General features: G+C 38.5%; 1 protein-coding gene across 1 annotated transcript in view; it reads right to left on the bottom strand.

Annotated features, from left to right (window-relative positions):
* Nucleotides 1–10149: 10149 nt before the first annotated feature.
* Nucleotides 10150–16001, bottom strand: part of MTMR12 (myotubularin related protein 12) — a 54117-nt gene continuing 48265 nt past the window's right edge. Inside the window, exons 15-16 of the mRNA XM_063295774.1 lie at nt 13944–14105; nt 10150–12875 (exon numbers count right to left, since the gene is read on the bottom strand). Coding sequence (XP_063151844.1) covers nt 12303–12875; nt 13944–14105 — 735 coding nt within the window. The 3' untranslated portion in view covers nt 10150–12302. The remainder of the gene's footprint in view (nt 12876–13943; nt 14106–16001) is intronic.

The raw sequence follows: 16001 nt of genomic DNA, 5'->3' as shown, positions 1-16001 counted from the left end.
TGAGGATTCATTAAACTGTAGATGACAGGCAGTTCTTTTTTCCATCTTCAGATCCAAAGGAGATTGTAAAAAATCCATTATGGAACAGAACTGCACAAGATCTTTACTTATTTATACACACACACAAACACAATTTTTTTATTAAATTTAAGAACGAATATAAAAACTAATATAAACTAATATAGAGTAAGGAAGAAAAAAGAAAAAAATCAAAGAGAAAGTGAAAAGTGCAAAAAAGAAAGAAAAAGAAAAATAGAACAGAAAGAAAAAAGATACAGAGAAGTGGTGTCCGATCTTCTTTACAGCATTATAGGTACAATTATAAATTTACCTCTTTCTCCAAAGTTATGTCATGACTCTCTTCTTTCTATAATCTATCCTATCTAATCCTCAACACCATAAATCATAAGTTCCTTTTTTTTTCTGTTTTGCACAATTTTACACAAATTGTGACATTGATGAACTAATGCTCATGCTCATGTCTAAACTCTTATTCTTAGTGGAAATGCTGGAAATTGTCAGGCTGTGTATATCGAACTGCATTGGCAGGAACATGTCTATCTGCAATAGTTTTCTTATGAGGAAGTATACAATTAATGTAAATCAAATCAAATTTTTATTATGTTCATAGGGCAGCATAAATTAATGTAAAAATATTTTGTCACTTTCAGCAGGATTATTATTTGATTTAAAACACAGACATTTTTGCAGTGAGAATAAGAACAAATAAGAAACCTGATGGATCAGGTCAAGAGCTCCTTAGTCCAATGTCCTGGGTCACACAAGCCATCCAGAAAATTCACAGCCTTGGACAGGAGAATGCTGGGCCTCTTCCCCTGTCTTTTCCAAGAAGTTGGTATTTTTTAATTTGTCTGAGCCCCATTTCAGGAGTCTGCATAGGAAGAATTAAGCAATTCTGAATAAAGACTCATGAAGAAGAGCAAGTTTGCAGATGCTGTAGATACCATTTCATCTGCTCTGAGTTTGGTGGCTGAGTTACATGTATATGTGTTGGGTCATTTAAAGGCTCATTACAAAGTTGTTGGTAAAGATTGGAAGGCTTAGCCCTTCTGCCTGAAATCATTCATTTTAGTGGTGGGGCGCCCATAAGTGTACTCTTTCCAAGTATTTCACTCTGGTTCCATAAAAAAAATTAATTGCAGAAATGGAAAACCGATAACAAAAACTAGCTACTTCAGAAAATGCTTCATTAAGATAAATGAATCAAGTAAATATATTAGTGGGGTCTTGATAACTCATATCTGCCATCATCCTCAATCATCAAGGCTATGTTGATATTAGTTGGTGTCATGGGAGTTGTAGTCCAAATACCTGGGCAACATAGTTGAAGGTGGTATGTTAACCAGAAATATACCACCTGTAGTGTAAGGTCCATCTATGGTCCCCAGAGACTTCCATGTATCTCCAGAGACTCCAGAAGTTCATACCAATAATATATATTAATATGAGCCCCCAAAGGAGGAAAATTATGTAGTAGGCTAGAGAACAATAAACCCTTTCCTGTCCTGTCCTCTCACATTCTTTGAGCTGGGTGGCCACATAAACAGTATAAATAAATAAAATTAGTTAGTTTATATTTAAATTAAAGTTAAATATAACAAATATTATGCATGTATTTATTGCATATAAATATAAAGCATATAAACGTTTTGGATGGACAGTTTCTGGCACCCCACTGAAAGGCCAAGTAAACCAGCGATAGGCAAATGGAAGGCCATAGAAATTGAAAGTATAAGTACATAAAATAAATTAACTCTGATTGTAAATCATCAGATTATGGCAGAGAGAAAGCAAGTAAGCTTACTATAGTAGTTTTTTTTTCTTGTATGCTTTTCCATCAGCAGTTACTCTCTCAGACTGTAGCCAAGGGAGAAACAAATAGTTGGAACAGCAATCATCAATTTTTGGCTTCTTCATTACTTGAACTATTTCTGTTTTAGTGAGTTAGAAGAACTTTGCAAGTAGAAATTAGTGTCTCTGTTGATTTTTCCCCCTTTCTGAGCCCTTGTTACAAAAATATCATGCAGATTTCTGAGTTCACCATAACGTCTCCTGGAAAGAGGATAAACAAAGCAATTCCAGTTAATTACAGTCTAAAGGTGGAATGTGAGTTCATTGCAGACATTCAAATTGGGCTCATCTGTGCTACATTTAGTTCCATCTACGACCTTTGTCCCAGCAACTTCGAGGAACAGCACTTAAGCACACATTTGAAAACTTGTAGTTCCGTTGAACTACTATTCTGAACTATCTCCATCCAAAGTTAGGATTAATGCACAGGTCCTCCAGTAGTTGGAAAACATAAGAAAATTAATTTTAGGTACTATTCATAGAGGTAGCTAATAGATTTCCTCCCAGTTGCATCACAAATAAAGACCAACATGATAAACTCAACTGAAGCTTTTGAGGGTTATCTCTGAATAGCCATAAAGAAGATTTGCATTTGTGTATACTTTTATTTAGGTGTTTATTTCTGTATATTGATTTATTAGGTTTATATCCGGTATTTCATGCAGAAGTCTTGGGAAATTATAATTTATGATTGTATTACTGTACATGTTATATATAAAGTACTGTTTATTAGCATTGTGAAAATATTTTGAACCTTACGGGAGCAGCCTGATGAAAAAGGGGAGGCTCAGGTGAATAGCAAAGAAGGGCTGTGCTTGCATTTCTTCCAAATGATTTTTGAAGCATGTATATGCCTACCGTTATGCCTGTACACATACAAGGGTTCCGTCAGTGTCAAGAATGTGGAGTGGTGTTACTGCAGCACCATCAGTCATGATCTTTATTAGCTGCCGATGGTGTCTTCCGCAGAAATGGTGACTCTCCAAATCTTTCAATATGTTTATACGGTGTATGGCTTCAGAGCTATTATTCTGTGAATCTGCAATTGTTAATACAATTCCCAGAAGTTTGTTGCAGCAAAAACACAAGAGTTTTCTGGTATTAAACACTAACACATGATATTTAGTTTGGCTTCAAGATGTCAGAAGCAAAACATACTCCAAAATAGCCCCCCAAAATGGTAGGTCTACATAGTGAGATTGATTGCTGTGGAGCAAACATCCTTACATTTTATTGGCTTGCTGAAGGATTTTATCATCAAGATACATTCCTATTGCCTTATTTGACACCACAGTATATCAAAGCTAAAATGCTTAGTGTCATCACTTGCAGAAAATGAATATATTATCAATGTACACCTTTTCTGTGTCAGAGGCAAGAAGATGTGGTTTCTTTACGTTAATCAGGGATGACTCTAAATCTGGGAAGATATACTCCTGTCGTGCAAGTCTTAATCTCTGTTTCAGCCAGAAATGACCAGTTTCAACTAGTAATTATATTACCAGTGTAATTTCTAGTAACGAAGACTTTCTGAAAGTAGGCTGTTTGCTCAGCAGACATTGGTCTAAAGGGGAATCCAGTTTCTTTTTCAACAAAGGAGATTTCTAATACATCAGGACTAACCACTCACAATATAGCCTATATTCTCCTTCACTGATTTCTCTGGGGAAAAAAAATCTGAAGTATTGTGACAAAAGCTGGGAAATTCATAAAGAACCCTGACACTTTAGGGCACTCAAAATAAAAGTTGTTGAAATAAAAATCACAAATGAACACAGCATGGGAAATGTGTCACATATATGCATTTGTTCCTTGAATATCAGGTCACAGTCTTACTATAACACCTCAGGTGCGCACCACGTTAAAAGCATTACCGCTTAATTCAGTGTGTGAACCCAACCTAAAAGTCTTCCATGCTTGGTTATGTGTTGATGCACATAGTCAAAATTGCAAAAGATTTTTCCCCATAACATGCTGAATTTAAGGGAAAGGTAACTTACGCATTTAGAAGACAATGACTCAGGCACTCATTGTCACCCAGTTAGATTACTGCAACGTGCTCTACGTGGGACTACTTTTGAAGGCCACGTATTTAAGGATCTAGAGAAAATTGCTCTTCTCTGCAATTGAGTTTTGATAAACTCCCATTTTTTCTCTAGGTGAGCTGTATGAAAGTTAGTCGGGTCATAGCTTTGGTAGACTTTCCACCTAATGAGAGCAGTTTCTCCCCCATTTTGCTTTCTGTAGTCATAAAGCCTTTAATGACATGCAAGGTATGTGAGGCATTCATGTATTATGGCATCACTAGTGATTATGTAGACATTGTGTTGTCATATTCATCTACATTTTGTGCACGTAATGTAGCACACTGCCAAAGAGAGGGCTGCCAAGGATTAGGCCTGGTGGATCACAAAGGTCCTCCTTGCTGTCAAATCTCAGGTTCTTGGAGACTGAAGCTGCTGGCAGCTCACTAATGAGGTGGCAGCTGCTCAGGTAATCACAGTTGCAGATACCAGAGCAATATTATAGCATTAATCAATGCTGTTAGTTGATTAACGCTATCAAGTCTGAACAGGAAAAAATTAGCTACCATACTGTGTTCACTAAATGACCTTGGGCTAGTCTCACACTCTCAGCCTAATCTACCCACAAGATTATTGTGAAGATGTAATAAACACAGAAGACTTTTGTAAGGCAACCTGGATGAATCGAAAAAGGGCAGGATAAAAATGTAATATTTCAACACTACCTCGTATTATTAGGATTCAGGGAGTGGTGCAACTGGGAGTAAATCTGTTAGCTACCTCTATGAATTGTACAAGTTCTACATCACAATGCAGCAGTTATAATTTCACTCATTCGTACCGTCAGTGTAGAGATACCATGCCCATAAAGAAATTAGAAACTGCTTAGTGGAGAGGGGACAGGACTTGGGAATTATTAAGAAAAAAATCAACTTGGATATAGGGGTGTGTGTGTGTGTGTAGGCTCCTCCATTTAAAAAGGAAGACAAGAAGTTGGGTCCATACCTGGTTTTCCTTCCGCACTGTTGCGATTTTGCAATAAAATGCAATCAAATTATTTTTCCCTGCCTCATTTCTCCCCTTACCTTCACTTCTCAGTGTAACTGAATTTTCTAAGAGAGCAAACATTTTACATTTCCCTTTTCTCTCTTCCTACATACTTTCTTCCAGATCCCTTGTAAAATATAAGTTCTTTTGTAAGCATGACAAAATTCTTGCACATAGGCAAAACCGAGGTGTTTCTAGACAAGGGTTTTTATCATGCACCTTCCCTGAACAGTGTTTTCTACCAGCAGCACTGCCATGTTTGTCTATAATCTTGCCTCTCTACACTTACACAACCATCTGTTCAGGAGGGAGATAAAAAGAAATGTACCTTTTCAAGAACTCCTGGTCTTCATAAAAGGTTTCCAGGAGACTGCATTGCTAGGAGGCAGATGCCTTCCTCAGCAGGAAATTTAAGTCTGCTGTGACTGGGTGAGGGGAGTCCCTCCAGCAACGGATGGCTTTTTGATCCCTGCCATCTTCTCACAAGCCAAAATGCTTGCTCTTCATCTGACATACCTTCCACTCCAGTATCTTAGCAGTGTGCACACACACGCAGGAGTTCATTGCATGCCTGCCTATAAAACTAGCTAGTTCTGATCACCAGCAATGCATTGCTCCCCCTGATCTGCTGCTGCCTGAAAGAAATGATTAAGTCTGATTCATGAGAAAGTCAGGCCGAAGTAGAGCAGCACAGGGGATAAGGGTTCTGGAGATAATGTGAATCATTTCTTGGTATAGAGAAGAATAAATTATTTTTCAGGAGTCATACCTCCTGGAATCGGCCTATTCACCTTCTTGCAATGGATCACCAAGACCACCCCTTGAAAAGGGGAGATCCAGAGATGCAAGTTCAAGTCACACACTCTAGCTGATATGTGCAGCTCTGTCTTGCAATGTTGCTGCTGCTTTGCAGCATTTATTAGTGAATAGGCACTAGCAAGGCAGGCAAGACAAATGCTAATGAAGCATTGGGCAGAAATGTCAGTACTACCTGTACCACCTTTGCCCCCATCCAAGTCTTAAGCTATAACCAAGAACTGCTTGATTGAATTGGAAGTGGACAACGAGGTGCCACCTCATCCTTTACTCACAAGTCTGTCATTGTCCAAAAATAAAACAGGAACAAAACTATCTTTAGGAGAATTCTAGGTGACTCTGCACACTCCCACCTTTGTCTCTCTGTTTTCAGAAATGTATCTTTTGTAGCTCCAACACTACATTTGGCTGTGTAGACTCTCCAAATGACAGGATTCTTGGCCAGTCCAAGAATTCCAACTGTAAATCGGTCTGGACAAATTTATTGGTTCTTTTAACATTTAAATAGATTTCTATTACCCAGTACATTTGCTTTGAAAAACAAATCTGAGTAAGACCAACTGATTTCTAGTTTTATTTCATGTCAATATAATTATCAGCAGTTCCTGAACATATAGAAAGCACATACATGTTAGGCATTTACTTATCTACATACTGCATACGCTAACCGGCTCAACATTGAACAATAGTTACCCTTTAAAGTGAGCCAGTGAACTAAAAGATAAGTCTGGATGGATATAACTGACTGGGGTAACTAGCTTGTTCCTGTGTAGGTAGCTAGGTAGCACCTAACAAGGTTAAGCAGGGTTGGACCTGTCTCTGCTTAGATGGGAAACTAAACTGGGATGTAAAAAAGAAATCCCTGAAGACAATATAAAACTTCTTCCCTATTTTTTGCATGGATCTATGTCCTTGTCATCCCCAGGAATGGAGTTTGACCCACGGAAGCCCATACCATTAATTTGCACACTGCCCATTTTCTCCCTTCTCCCTGTTGCATCAGTACATTTAAGGATCATGCTTCAACCCTCACATCCAGCAAGAGAAAACATGCTCTTATATTTCCATTTATCACATACATTTATCTGTGACAGCTTTCCCCAACCAGGAGAAATTACTTCTAATTATCTCATTCTCAGTGTGGCTTCTGATACCTGCAATGAGCTAGCCTAAAGATGGTGGCTATAAACTGAGGAGGAGGTATGTTTGATCAATTCCAGCAAATGCTGAGCCAACAGACACTGTACCCAAGCAGAGTAAGGTTTTTTTTCCTTGTCCCTTCGAGTCAGCATTGGCTCCGGGTGACCGCCTGGACAAGCCCCTGCAGTTTTCTTGGCCAGATTTCAGAAGTGGTTTGCCATTGCTTCCTTCCTAGGGCTGAGAGAGAGTGACTGGTCAAAGATTACAGTGCTGGCTTGGGGCCCTAAGGCAGGACTAGCTGTATTTAAAATACTATCTGCCTTCTTTAAAGAACAATACTTTGCAGAACTTCTAACACAGTGTCCCACACATTTTAAGAGATCCCGTTTTGGTGGAATACAGTAACAAAAACTGTAGCTCTTCACTTTATTGTATTTGAGGGAGTGAATTGTTTGGCCATACCACCGAGAGCACCGGGTCACAGATGTAGTATCTTACCTCTCGGTAGGACGGAATTCTCAAATGCATACAGAAAAGGAACAGGCAGTTCAAAAAAAGTAGTTACGTAAGCCCCATTAACCTGAACAGACCTTAGTACAGATGTCACTGGATTGAATGCTAGCCTTCCAATGGTAGCAATTGTTTAATTTTAGGATCCTGTCCCATAACCAGCCTGTTTAAAAAATCAGTGTTTTGGCAGAAAGATTGTGTTTGGCAGAATTGTGATTCAAAGGGGTGATAGCGAGCAAAATTGGAGAAGTGCAGTTATACAGAACACGGGTTTAAATGCCAAAACATGCAACCACAAAGTACAATCCCAGATAACCTTTTACCTACTAAGACAATCTTGAACAATGACAAACTCCAATCATTAAACACACAGTCCTCTCAGCTCTAACCATCTTGCCAGAAGCCCTCGTGAAAAAACTTATCTACAAAGAAAGTAAAAAGACCAAACGTAATATATGGAGTGGAGAATAAATGTGGAACAAGGATGGTTTGACATGACAAAGGTATGGAAAGAGATGTTAATGTTGGTGGTATAAACTAGATGGTTTTATTTTCCTTTTTTCTCCTTACTCATGTCTTTACTTTCTTGCTTCTTTTCTGTACTTGACATCACATGGCATATCCTGAAAGGGAATAGCATAGGGATGTGTGTGCATTATGGATGTGTGGATAGTGCATGCAGCAATGGATTGCATCCTTCTAGTAGTGCCAGGAAAGACAGGCATCACATAATCTGGCCCTTGCCTTATTTTTTTGTAGTCTCAGGTTCCATTGTTTCAGATTGCCCATGCCTTTCACTAAAGAGTCAGCTATCTAGTTCTCCTCCTGATTTGAAGGCAGAAGTTAAATTTCTTCCTTCACTGGTCCTCAATCACTCAGTTGATCAAAGGTAATTAAGAGTTTTGGTGCCACCAATCTTACAGAAAATTAGGCATTTTCCCTCATAACAGAAGCTTCTAAAGAATGTTCAGCAATGGTTTTACCGGCTGGGAATTCTCAGAGCTAAGTCCTTACCTCTGGAAAACACGAGTTAGGGACCTCTTCATTCTGCTTATCTCAGAAACCAAACAGAGAACATATCCACATATAGTTTGTCTTTTTAGTTTTTGCTTACATGGTAAAGTGAATAACTCACAATTGACTGGGTTCACACAGCATGTTAAGCCAAACAAACCATATTAAGGCTGAAAGGGGTGTGTGAACCCACGGTATGTGTGGAATGATCAGACCTGGGTCTCTGGTGGCTACTGTTCCTTGCCTTTCTCACCATAATAAAATCTAAACTAACAGAGAAGTTCTACGTCTAATATAAAGGTAGATTCCAACTTTTTAGGAAAGCTACCTCTGGGAATGGGGGCTGTGAGGATTCATGTTACAACATGAAACGTCTGGAGAATTATGTACATTTCTCTGCACTGTGGACAAAGACTTGTTTCTAGTTTTTCTTCCTCTCCCAGAAGAAATACATCTATTCTGCATTTCCCTTTGCCATAGGAAACATGCACCTTAAAAAGTGAAACAGAGGCTATTCTTATGGATAGAGATGTAATAGCAGAAATATACAGGGCTACCACCAAGGTCCACTGGAAAGATATGGCCCTCAATCCACAACTGAATTATCAATTCATGGCAAAGACCTGCCTGGCCCCATCCACCCAACATAGTTCAGCTAGGGGAAAAAAAAGACTTTGTTCTGACTACCAGTTACTCTCAAAGTGCAGAATGAGAAGCATATCATGCCTCTACAGTTTAGAAAGTGATTTAAAGCTGCTGCATGAATTGAAAGCCTCTGTTCAAGCAAGACCATTCACAATTCTTTATACTGACATCCTGAATTTGAATTTATTTTATTGATTGGGGCATTTTGACAGGTAATATTTAAAAATAGATTGTAAATAAAGACCACTGCTTTAACTATTGCAACCCACAATGTGGTCGTTAGTTGAAAAACTAATATTTTGTTGAGAACCATGATACTACCACTTCTACCATGCTTCTGAAAGTAGGAGACTAATTGGGATAAAAATCTTAAGATCAGCCTCTGAGCAAAGAATTTCTACAAGAAGTTGAACAGAATTTGGATATCCATTGTCAGCCTGTCATGTTCACTGTTTCAATGTGCACTGTACATCGTAATAAATGCCATGGCGCTGACGCGCATTTCTGTTTGGGAGGGAGCTGCTGTGAAACCTTGTGCCAAGCTCTCTATCTGTATTCATTTCAATAGAATGTGTTTGGGTTATGTGCTCTGCTCAAGGGCTTTTCCCGTGGACCATCAGAAGCTGTTAGGAGCACCTGGGATTGTGAGCTTGGGAAGATTCCCCGGAGGGAGGGATCTCATTCGTACCGAGGGTTTTTAGTTTGCATTTGGCACGCTTTTTTCATTCTCAGCTTTCTTTGTGATCCTGCATACTATTCTTTAATAAATCAGATATCTTTGTGATCCTGCTCATGAGTCTGATGGTGTTTTAGAATAGGCAATCTTTACATAAAGCTGAGAATGAAAAAAGCACGCCAAATGCAAACTAAAAACCCTCGGTACGAATTTGGATATCCATTGTCAGCCAGAGTGAATAGTAAAAGGTAAGGTGGATTCAGAATTCTCTGTAGAAGGCAGCTATACATGCTTCCTATAGGCCAGTATTTGTATTTTATTCATACACAAATAACTGAAACTGACATCATATGAGAATAAGCAAGGAACACACAGCCGTGATTCAAACACTATTTTTAAAATTAATAGTAAAAGTACATTTTATTACAAATACATGTATCCAAATAGACTACAGTGAGTTACAGGAAGATTCTTCCTTAAGTACTGTCAAAGCTAAGCTTGTATTCAGTGTAAAAACTGAGAGGTAATAACACAATACCTGAAAAAAATCAATACATTTAAATAATTTCCATTCATACTGTGCTGTGTTCTGATCAAGTATAGAATGGAGCAATTCCATAAGCTATTATAAAAATTAATCCATATATTTTTCTATAGATAAACAATATTTGACAGTTGAAATATAAATACATTTCCATGATCAATATATTACAATAGTACTGTCAAAAATAATATTTAAGCCTAATATTAGTGTTTTTTTTAAAAAAAGTATTCAAATTACAATTCAACCAGCTATAAATTGGAGCATCTGTACAAGCTGCAGCAAATGTTGAAGACATCACAAGGAAAAAAGTATGAAATGTTAGCTTTTGGAAGGCTCACATACAAATAAGTTTTACTGTGTTTCAAACATTCTGAAAACTCAAGGAGCTCATAATGGCAAGTTTCATAAGGCAACATGGAACTTAGCACTTTGGCTTTTATCCACACCAATGTATACACTCCTTAATATTCCAATAAAAGTACTCCTTATCATTGCTCCCACAAAACTAAAAGAACAAGCAGATTCTGTTTGTTACAGTGGACATAATCCAAAGCAAGAAATGTACCTAGGAAGGGCCAATTCAGAAATCTGACATTATTACAGCTTTCCTTATTCTACAGCTCACTAACTGGATTGGGCAATTGTTTTCCCAAACTCTTAACCAGCATAGCCAACCAGTGGAAATGTTGGAGAAAGCTGTACTAACTTAATTTATCCCTTATCCTACAAAAATGTAGTCCTGTTATGAGTCAGTTCTATCCTGTGCACTACTACTAACTTTGGATTATGTTAGTTCTTTATCATATTTAGTTGTCAAAGTCAATTTGACAGGTCCATCTCTTTAGAACAGGCAGACTAGGCTTATCAGGCATTTCTGTATGGCTTTTATAACTCCAGTACTATTGTAGCAACATTCTATAATCCAAAATTCCAATGTGCAGACTCTTTACATTCATTATTAGCTTTAATGCTGTGTTTTTAAGAAGCACAAATACTGGATGACAAATCCAGTTTCACTGCTGAATACAATTCTTTAAATGCCTTCCTAACAGAAGGACTTGAGACTCAGTGCAAGCTACTGGTATTGGTGAGGAAGATCAACACAAGCACCCTATAAAAATTTTGACAAACAATTCTAGTTTATTGACATCTTATAAATTCCACTGCTGCTTGTATTGGGCAATAAATTGCCATGACTTCACACACCAATCAGAAAATAGACAAAAAGCAGAGACCAACTAGTAAGGCTGAGATGAACTCAAGACCATTAGTTTTATGAAAATAACACCATGTTAGAACTCTAAAGAGGATGGATGATCAGAACAAGTAGGATTTTGGACAGTCTTTACTCTTTATTTCTCAAGCTTGAATTTAAAACAACTGACAAATTCAAACTACTGTAAAAAAAAAGATTCTCCTTAGAAAGCTTAGTTTTATCAAAGATGCAATAAAAAGATGACTCTCCCAGACTAGGCTGTTTTCCAATTCTGATGAACATTTGACACCACCACTTCTTAACATTGAAGTAGGCAGGCTCCAATAGATCTTTCTTGGTATTTTCAACACCTTAATTTTTCCTGTGACTGCTCAACAGTCACTTTTTGGGGGTAGGGAGATTAGACTCTTATTTATTGAGGAGGGTAAGAAATAGAACAGACTCTTGCTAGAGGAAAAAAATGCTCATTTGGTTTAATCCTGCTGCCCTAGCATTATCTTCCATGCTATCTCAGCAGGTTCTTATAGACTCATAATAATAAAAAAGTGATCTCCCTTCCTGTGGCAGAAGAACCTAATCAAGAATAAGGCTGTTGTAACACCTGTCCCCCCATGTCTGTGGAAGATACGTCGGTGTTCTCAAGCAAAGAGATCATTCTATATTAAAACTTAACGAATCATCTGTAGCCAGAATACAACCAAAAGGGAATTACGTGCCCCTCTGAAACCAATTTAATTCCAGTAACTGGATAGAAATACGGTTCTTCTTCCAATTCTACAACTGAAAACAAGCATTATATCAATCACCACTTAGATCAACATACTCATCATCTCTCCTGGCCAAATCTTCTTCACCTTCCAAGTCTTTCCAAATGCTGGTAGGCAAAACTGGTTTAAGAGAATGTCTCTGAAGCAAGGCAAATGGGAATAAGGATGACAAACGAGCAGGATTTCTCATAAAGGGAGAAGCTTCTATATCATCCTCAGAGTCTGCTTGATGATGTCTTTCATCCATTTTCTTCTGCAAACCCTGTACATCCTCCATTACATCTAAGATTTTTGTTGCAGTGGCAACTGCGCCTCCCCCAGGGAGCTGAGCTTCAGGAATCCATCGTAAATACCTCTGTGCCCACACTTTGATTTCTGGTCCTTCTAGACGTGGCAGGAGGAGTCCGTGAAGGTCAACAGGTTTATTATGCCAACTGTCGTAGAATTCTCTGGAGTTATTCTGAAGTTCATCAGAAGAAGTTATCAGCCTGCTGATTCTTTTGCCCAGAAGGTTTTTAATTAACTGGTCTGTTTCTTCCTTAAAAAATCCTCTTTTTGGAGGAACTTTTGCTTGTGTCAGGGGCAAAGAGAGTTGCCGCTGATGCTTTAAAAGAAAAGAAATTTAGACGACAAAATCAGAATTGTCTGAACTCAGTTCTAGTTTAGTTTCTGGGCAAAGTGGACAAGTCTGAATTATGATGATATCCCAAGTTAAAACAAAATGCATAAAAGTTTCAATCACTATTCATCTTACTTCTTCCAAAGGGACCTCATGAATTTCTTTTATATAATCAATTCAGTATTTGGTTACAACAGATAACTTATTCTAGAGTTTCCATCAGAGGATCAATCTGCATTAGAATTGAGCAAACCTAACACCTGATATTCTAGCCATGGCTAAAAAGTGCAAACTTTTTTGTGATGGCCATACGAGAAACTAAGTATCAGTTGAGCAATTTTTAGCATTTCCTTTAGTCATATCCTTCAAGGTTAAATAATTTTTGCAATGCATTTAAATCTCAGAGTATGATTTATATTCAGTGTTAATCCAAGAGACCAGAAAAGGGTATTATCTAACTGAAGAACAGATGTTAATGTTATTTTATCTTGCTATCAGTTAACTCTATAAAGCAGGGGTGGGGAGTGTTGCCAAGGCCTGGGGAGAAACGTTTGCCCAAACCTTACTTCAGAGAGGCACAATGAAAGGACCATGTAAACCGAGGGACTGTTCTGAGGTCAACTTTAGTGGGAGAGCTCTGGCAAAGGATGCAGGAGGAATTTGACCTGATCATAGGAATTCTTGAGAGGTGTTCAGAAAATCCACCCGGCTGAAAAGTGTTTTCACTTCTGATGTAAAGTCAGCAAACAAGCAAGAGCATTATAGGAAATCTGAATTATGTTAAATCAATCATGCTCAATTTGGGCCAAATTGCAGAGACACTTTTTGGGTGTCCTTCCAAAATTATTGGAACTTTTAATGCCTCCTTTTGATCTTGGCACTTTTTTATAGTTATTTTATTCAATTGTTATTGAATAAAATTATTTTTTTATAGTTATGGTTATTTTAATCCACATGTGCCAGCCTGATTGAACAGTGGTTAGCATATTAAATTAGCAGCCCAATCTCTATTACTGCTCCAGTCATTACAGTGGAAATATTCAAATATCTTACCTTGAATCGTGAAGCTTTCTTCTGACTTTTGTCTAGTTTTGGCTTTTCTGCATAAAGAGGGTTGTTAAGCAAAGCTTGAGCCTCATGTTCAAACTGCACAGACCAATCCCAAATGGAAAGAAAACTAAGTTTGCTGCCTTCTGTATCAAGACTTCCTCCATACTGTTTAAAAAAAAAAAAGCAAGTCTGGAATTAATTTAGAAATGCATTTTCTCCAATATGTAGTGTTTCAGGGAGATTTTTAATAGAATGGAATGTCAGTTCAAAGTTGTCAGACCCCTTAACCATCTGTCTGGACTGTACCATCTTTGATCAGAATGTAAACATAACCCAATCTTATACAAATCCTGCATTTCTCAGTATGGCACTGATCTACAGAATCATGCTATTTCCTTTAGAGTTAAACTACATTATGCAAAGCAGAGAAATGGAGTAACATAAAAAAATTGAAGGCAGGAAAAAGAAACACACACATACTTTAAGTGCCCCTTTCACACTGCACTCCACTTACTTTCATCCTTCTACTGACATACCCAGCTCTAACTTCCATGTAACAAAATACCATATATACTCATGGATAAGTCAAGAATTTTAGGTTCCAAAATACACCTCCAAAATTGGGTTCAGCTTATCTGCAAATGGGCTTATCCACAAGTATCTACAGTAAGCAGAAGCAAACCCACAATAATTTTCACTTGTTTATTCCTCGCAATATATTTACTTTTTGCCACAGACCATGTGCTATCCATCATTCTTCTACAGGTAGTCCTCAAGTTACAATGGCAATTGAGACTGGGATTGCTGTTGCTAAGTGATGCGGTTGTAAAGTGCAACCTCGGGTGACTGCATTGCTTAGTCGTTGTAACCCTGAGACAAGCAGGTTGTTATGTGGGAAGCAGCAGGAATCCCAAGCAAGGAACACGGGGGTGCTGCAGGGAGGTGGGGAAGGCCCAGGGCAGGCCACGCACGAGTTGGGGGAGGTGGGTGCTGCAGTGCAAGCACAGGCAGGGTAGAGAAGGAGGGTGCTGGTGGTGCAAGTGTAGGGAGGCGCAGGGAAGGAGGGCACTGGTGGGTTCGTGTGCACGTGTGGAAGGAGGGTGCGGTGTGTGCAAGCGAAAGGCCGGGGTGGGTGGGGGAGAGTTACCTGAGTGACTTGCGACCTTCCCCATTGACTTTGCTTGTGGGAAGTTGGCAAGGAAGGTCGCAAATGGTAATCACGTGACTGCGGGATGCTGTGATTGGGTTTTAAGTGTGAGCTTGCTGCCAAGCACATGAATTTTGTTCATGTGACCATGGGGTGCTGCAACAGCCAGAACTTTGAGGACTGGTCATTAAGTCCCTTCATTCAGCACCACTGTAACTTCGAATGGTTGTAACTCGAGGGCTACCTATAGTAGCATTTGCAGATTTAATTTTTTTTCCATTTTCCCATCTTCAGTAAATAATCTAACAACTAACACACTTCACCTTTCATCATAAGCATTCCTTATATATTTACTCATAAGTACATGAAATAATCAGTGGAACACAAAACAGCTAATTGTTAACTCTCATCCATGTTTTACTTCCATCAAATACTGCTCTTAATGCTTTCACCAACCAACCTTCAATTCCAGATTCATGTAAAACACTTCATAATGCAAGCTTATTCATTTTATCATATGCTTTCCCCAAATTAACAGACATACAATGAAGTTTCACACATTTATACATTCCTCAGTGACCTGCTGAAAATAAAAATCTGCTCTGTTATTGTCATGAGTAAGGATGGCCAGCAGGGGGCTCCCGTCCAGCCTGTCAAGCGCACGCGTAGCACTGAGGAATTGTTCAGCCATTCAAAGAGACAGATCGGGACCGCCTTAACCCTTGGGGTTTATATGGCTGGGTTTTTCCCACGCTTCTTCAGTTTGTTAGGATTCCTGTTATGTACAAGCAATAAACATTAGAGACCAGTTCCTTGTCTCAGCGTGTTTCCTGGCTGTTAGGACAGTTATACCCTCTGTCCTAAATTTTGCTCAATACCACCTTTTGTACCCTTTGAATCAGAGTTCCTTCAAC

The sequence above is a fragment of the Candoia aspera genome, chromosome 2 (assembly GCF_035149785.1).
Source record: "Candoia aspera isolate rCanAsp1 chromosome 2, rCanAsp1.hap2, whole genome shotgun sequence".
In the NCBI taxonomy this organism is placed as follows: domain Eukaryota; kingdom Metazoa; phylum Chordata; class Lepidosauria; order Squamata; family Boidae; genus Candoia; species Candoia aspera.
Note: the sequence above shows the minus strand (reverse complement) of the source record. Positions and strands in the feature narration are given on the sequence as shown.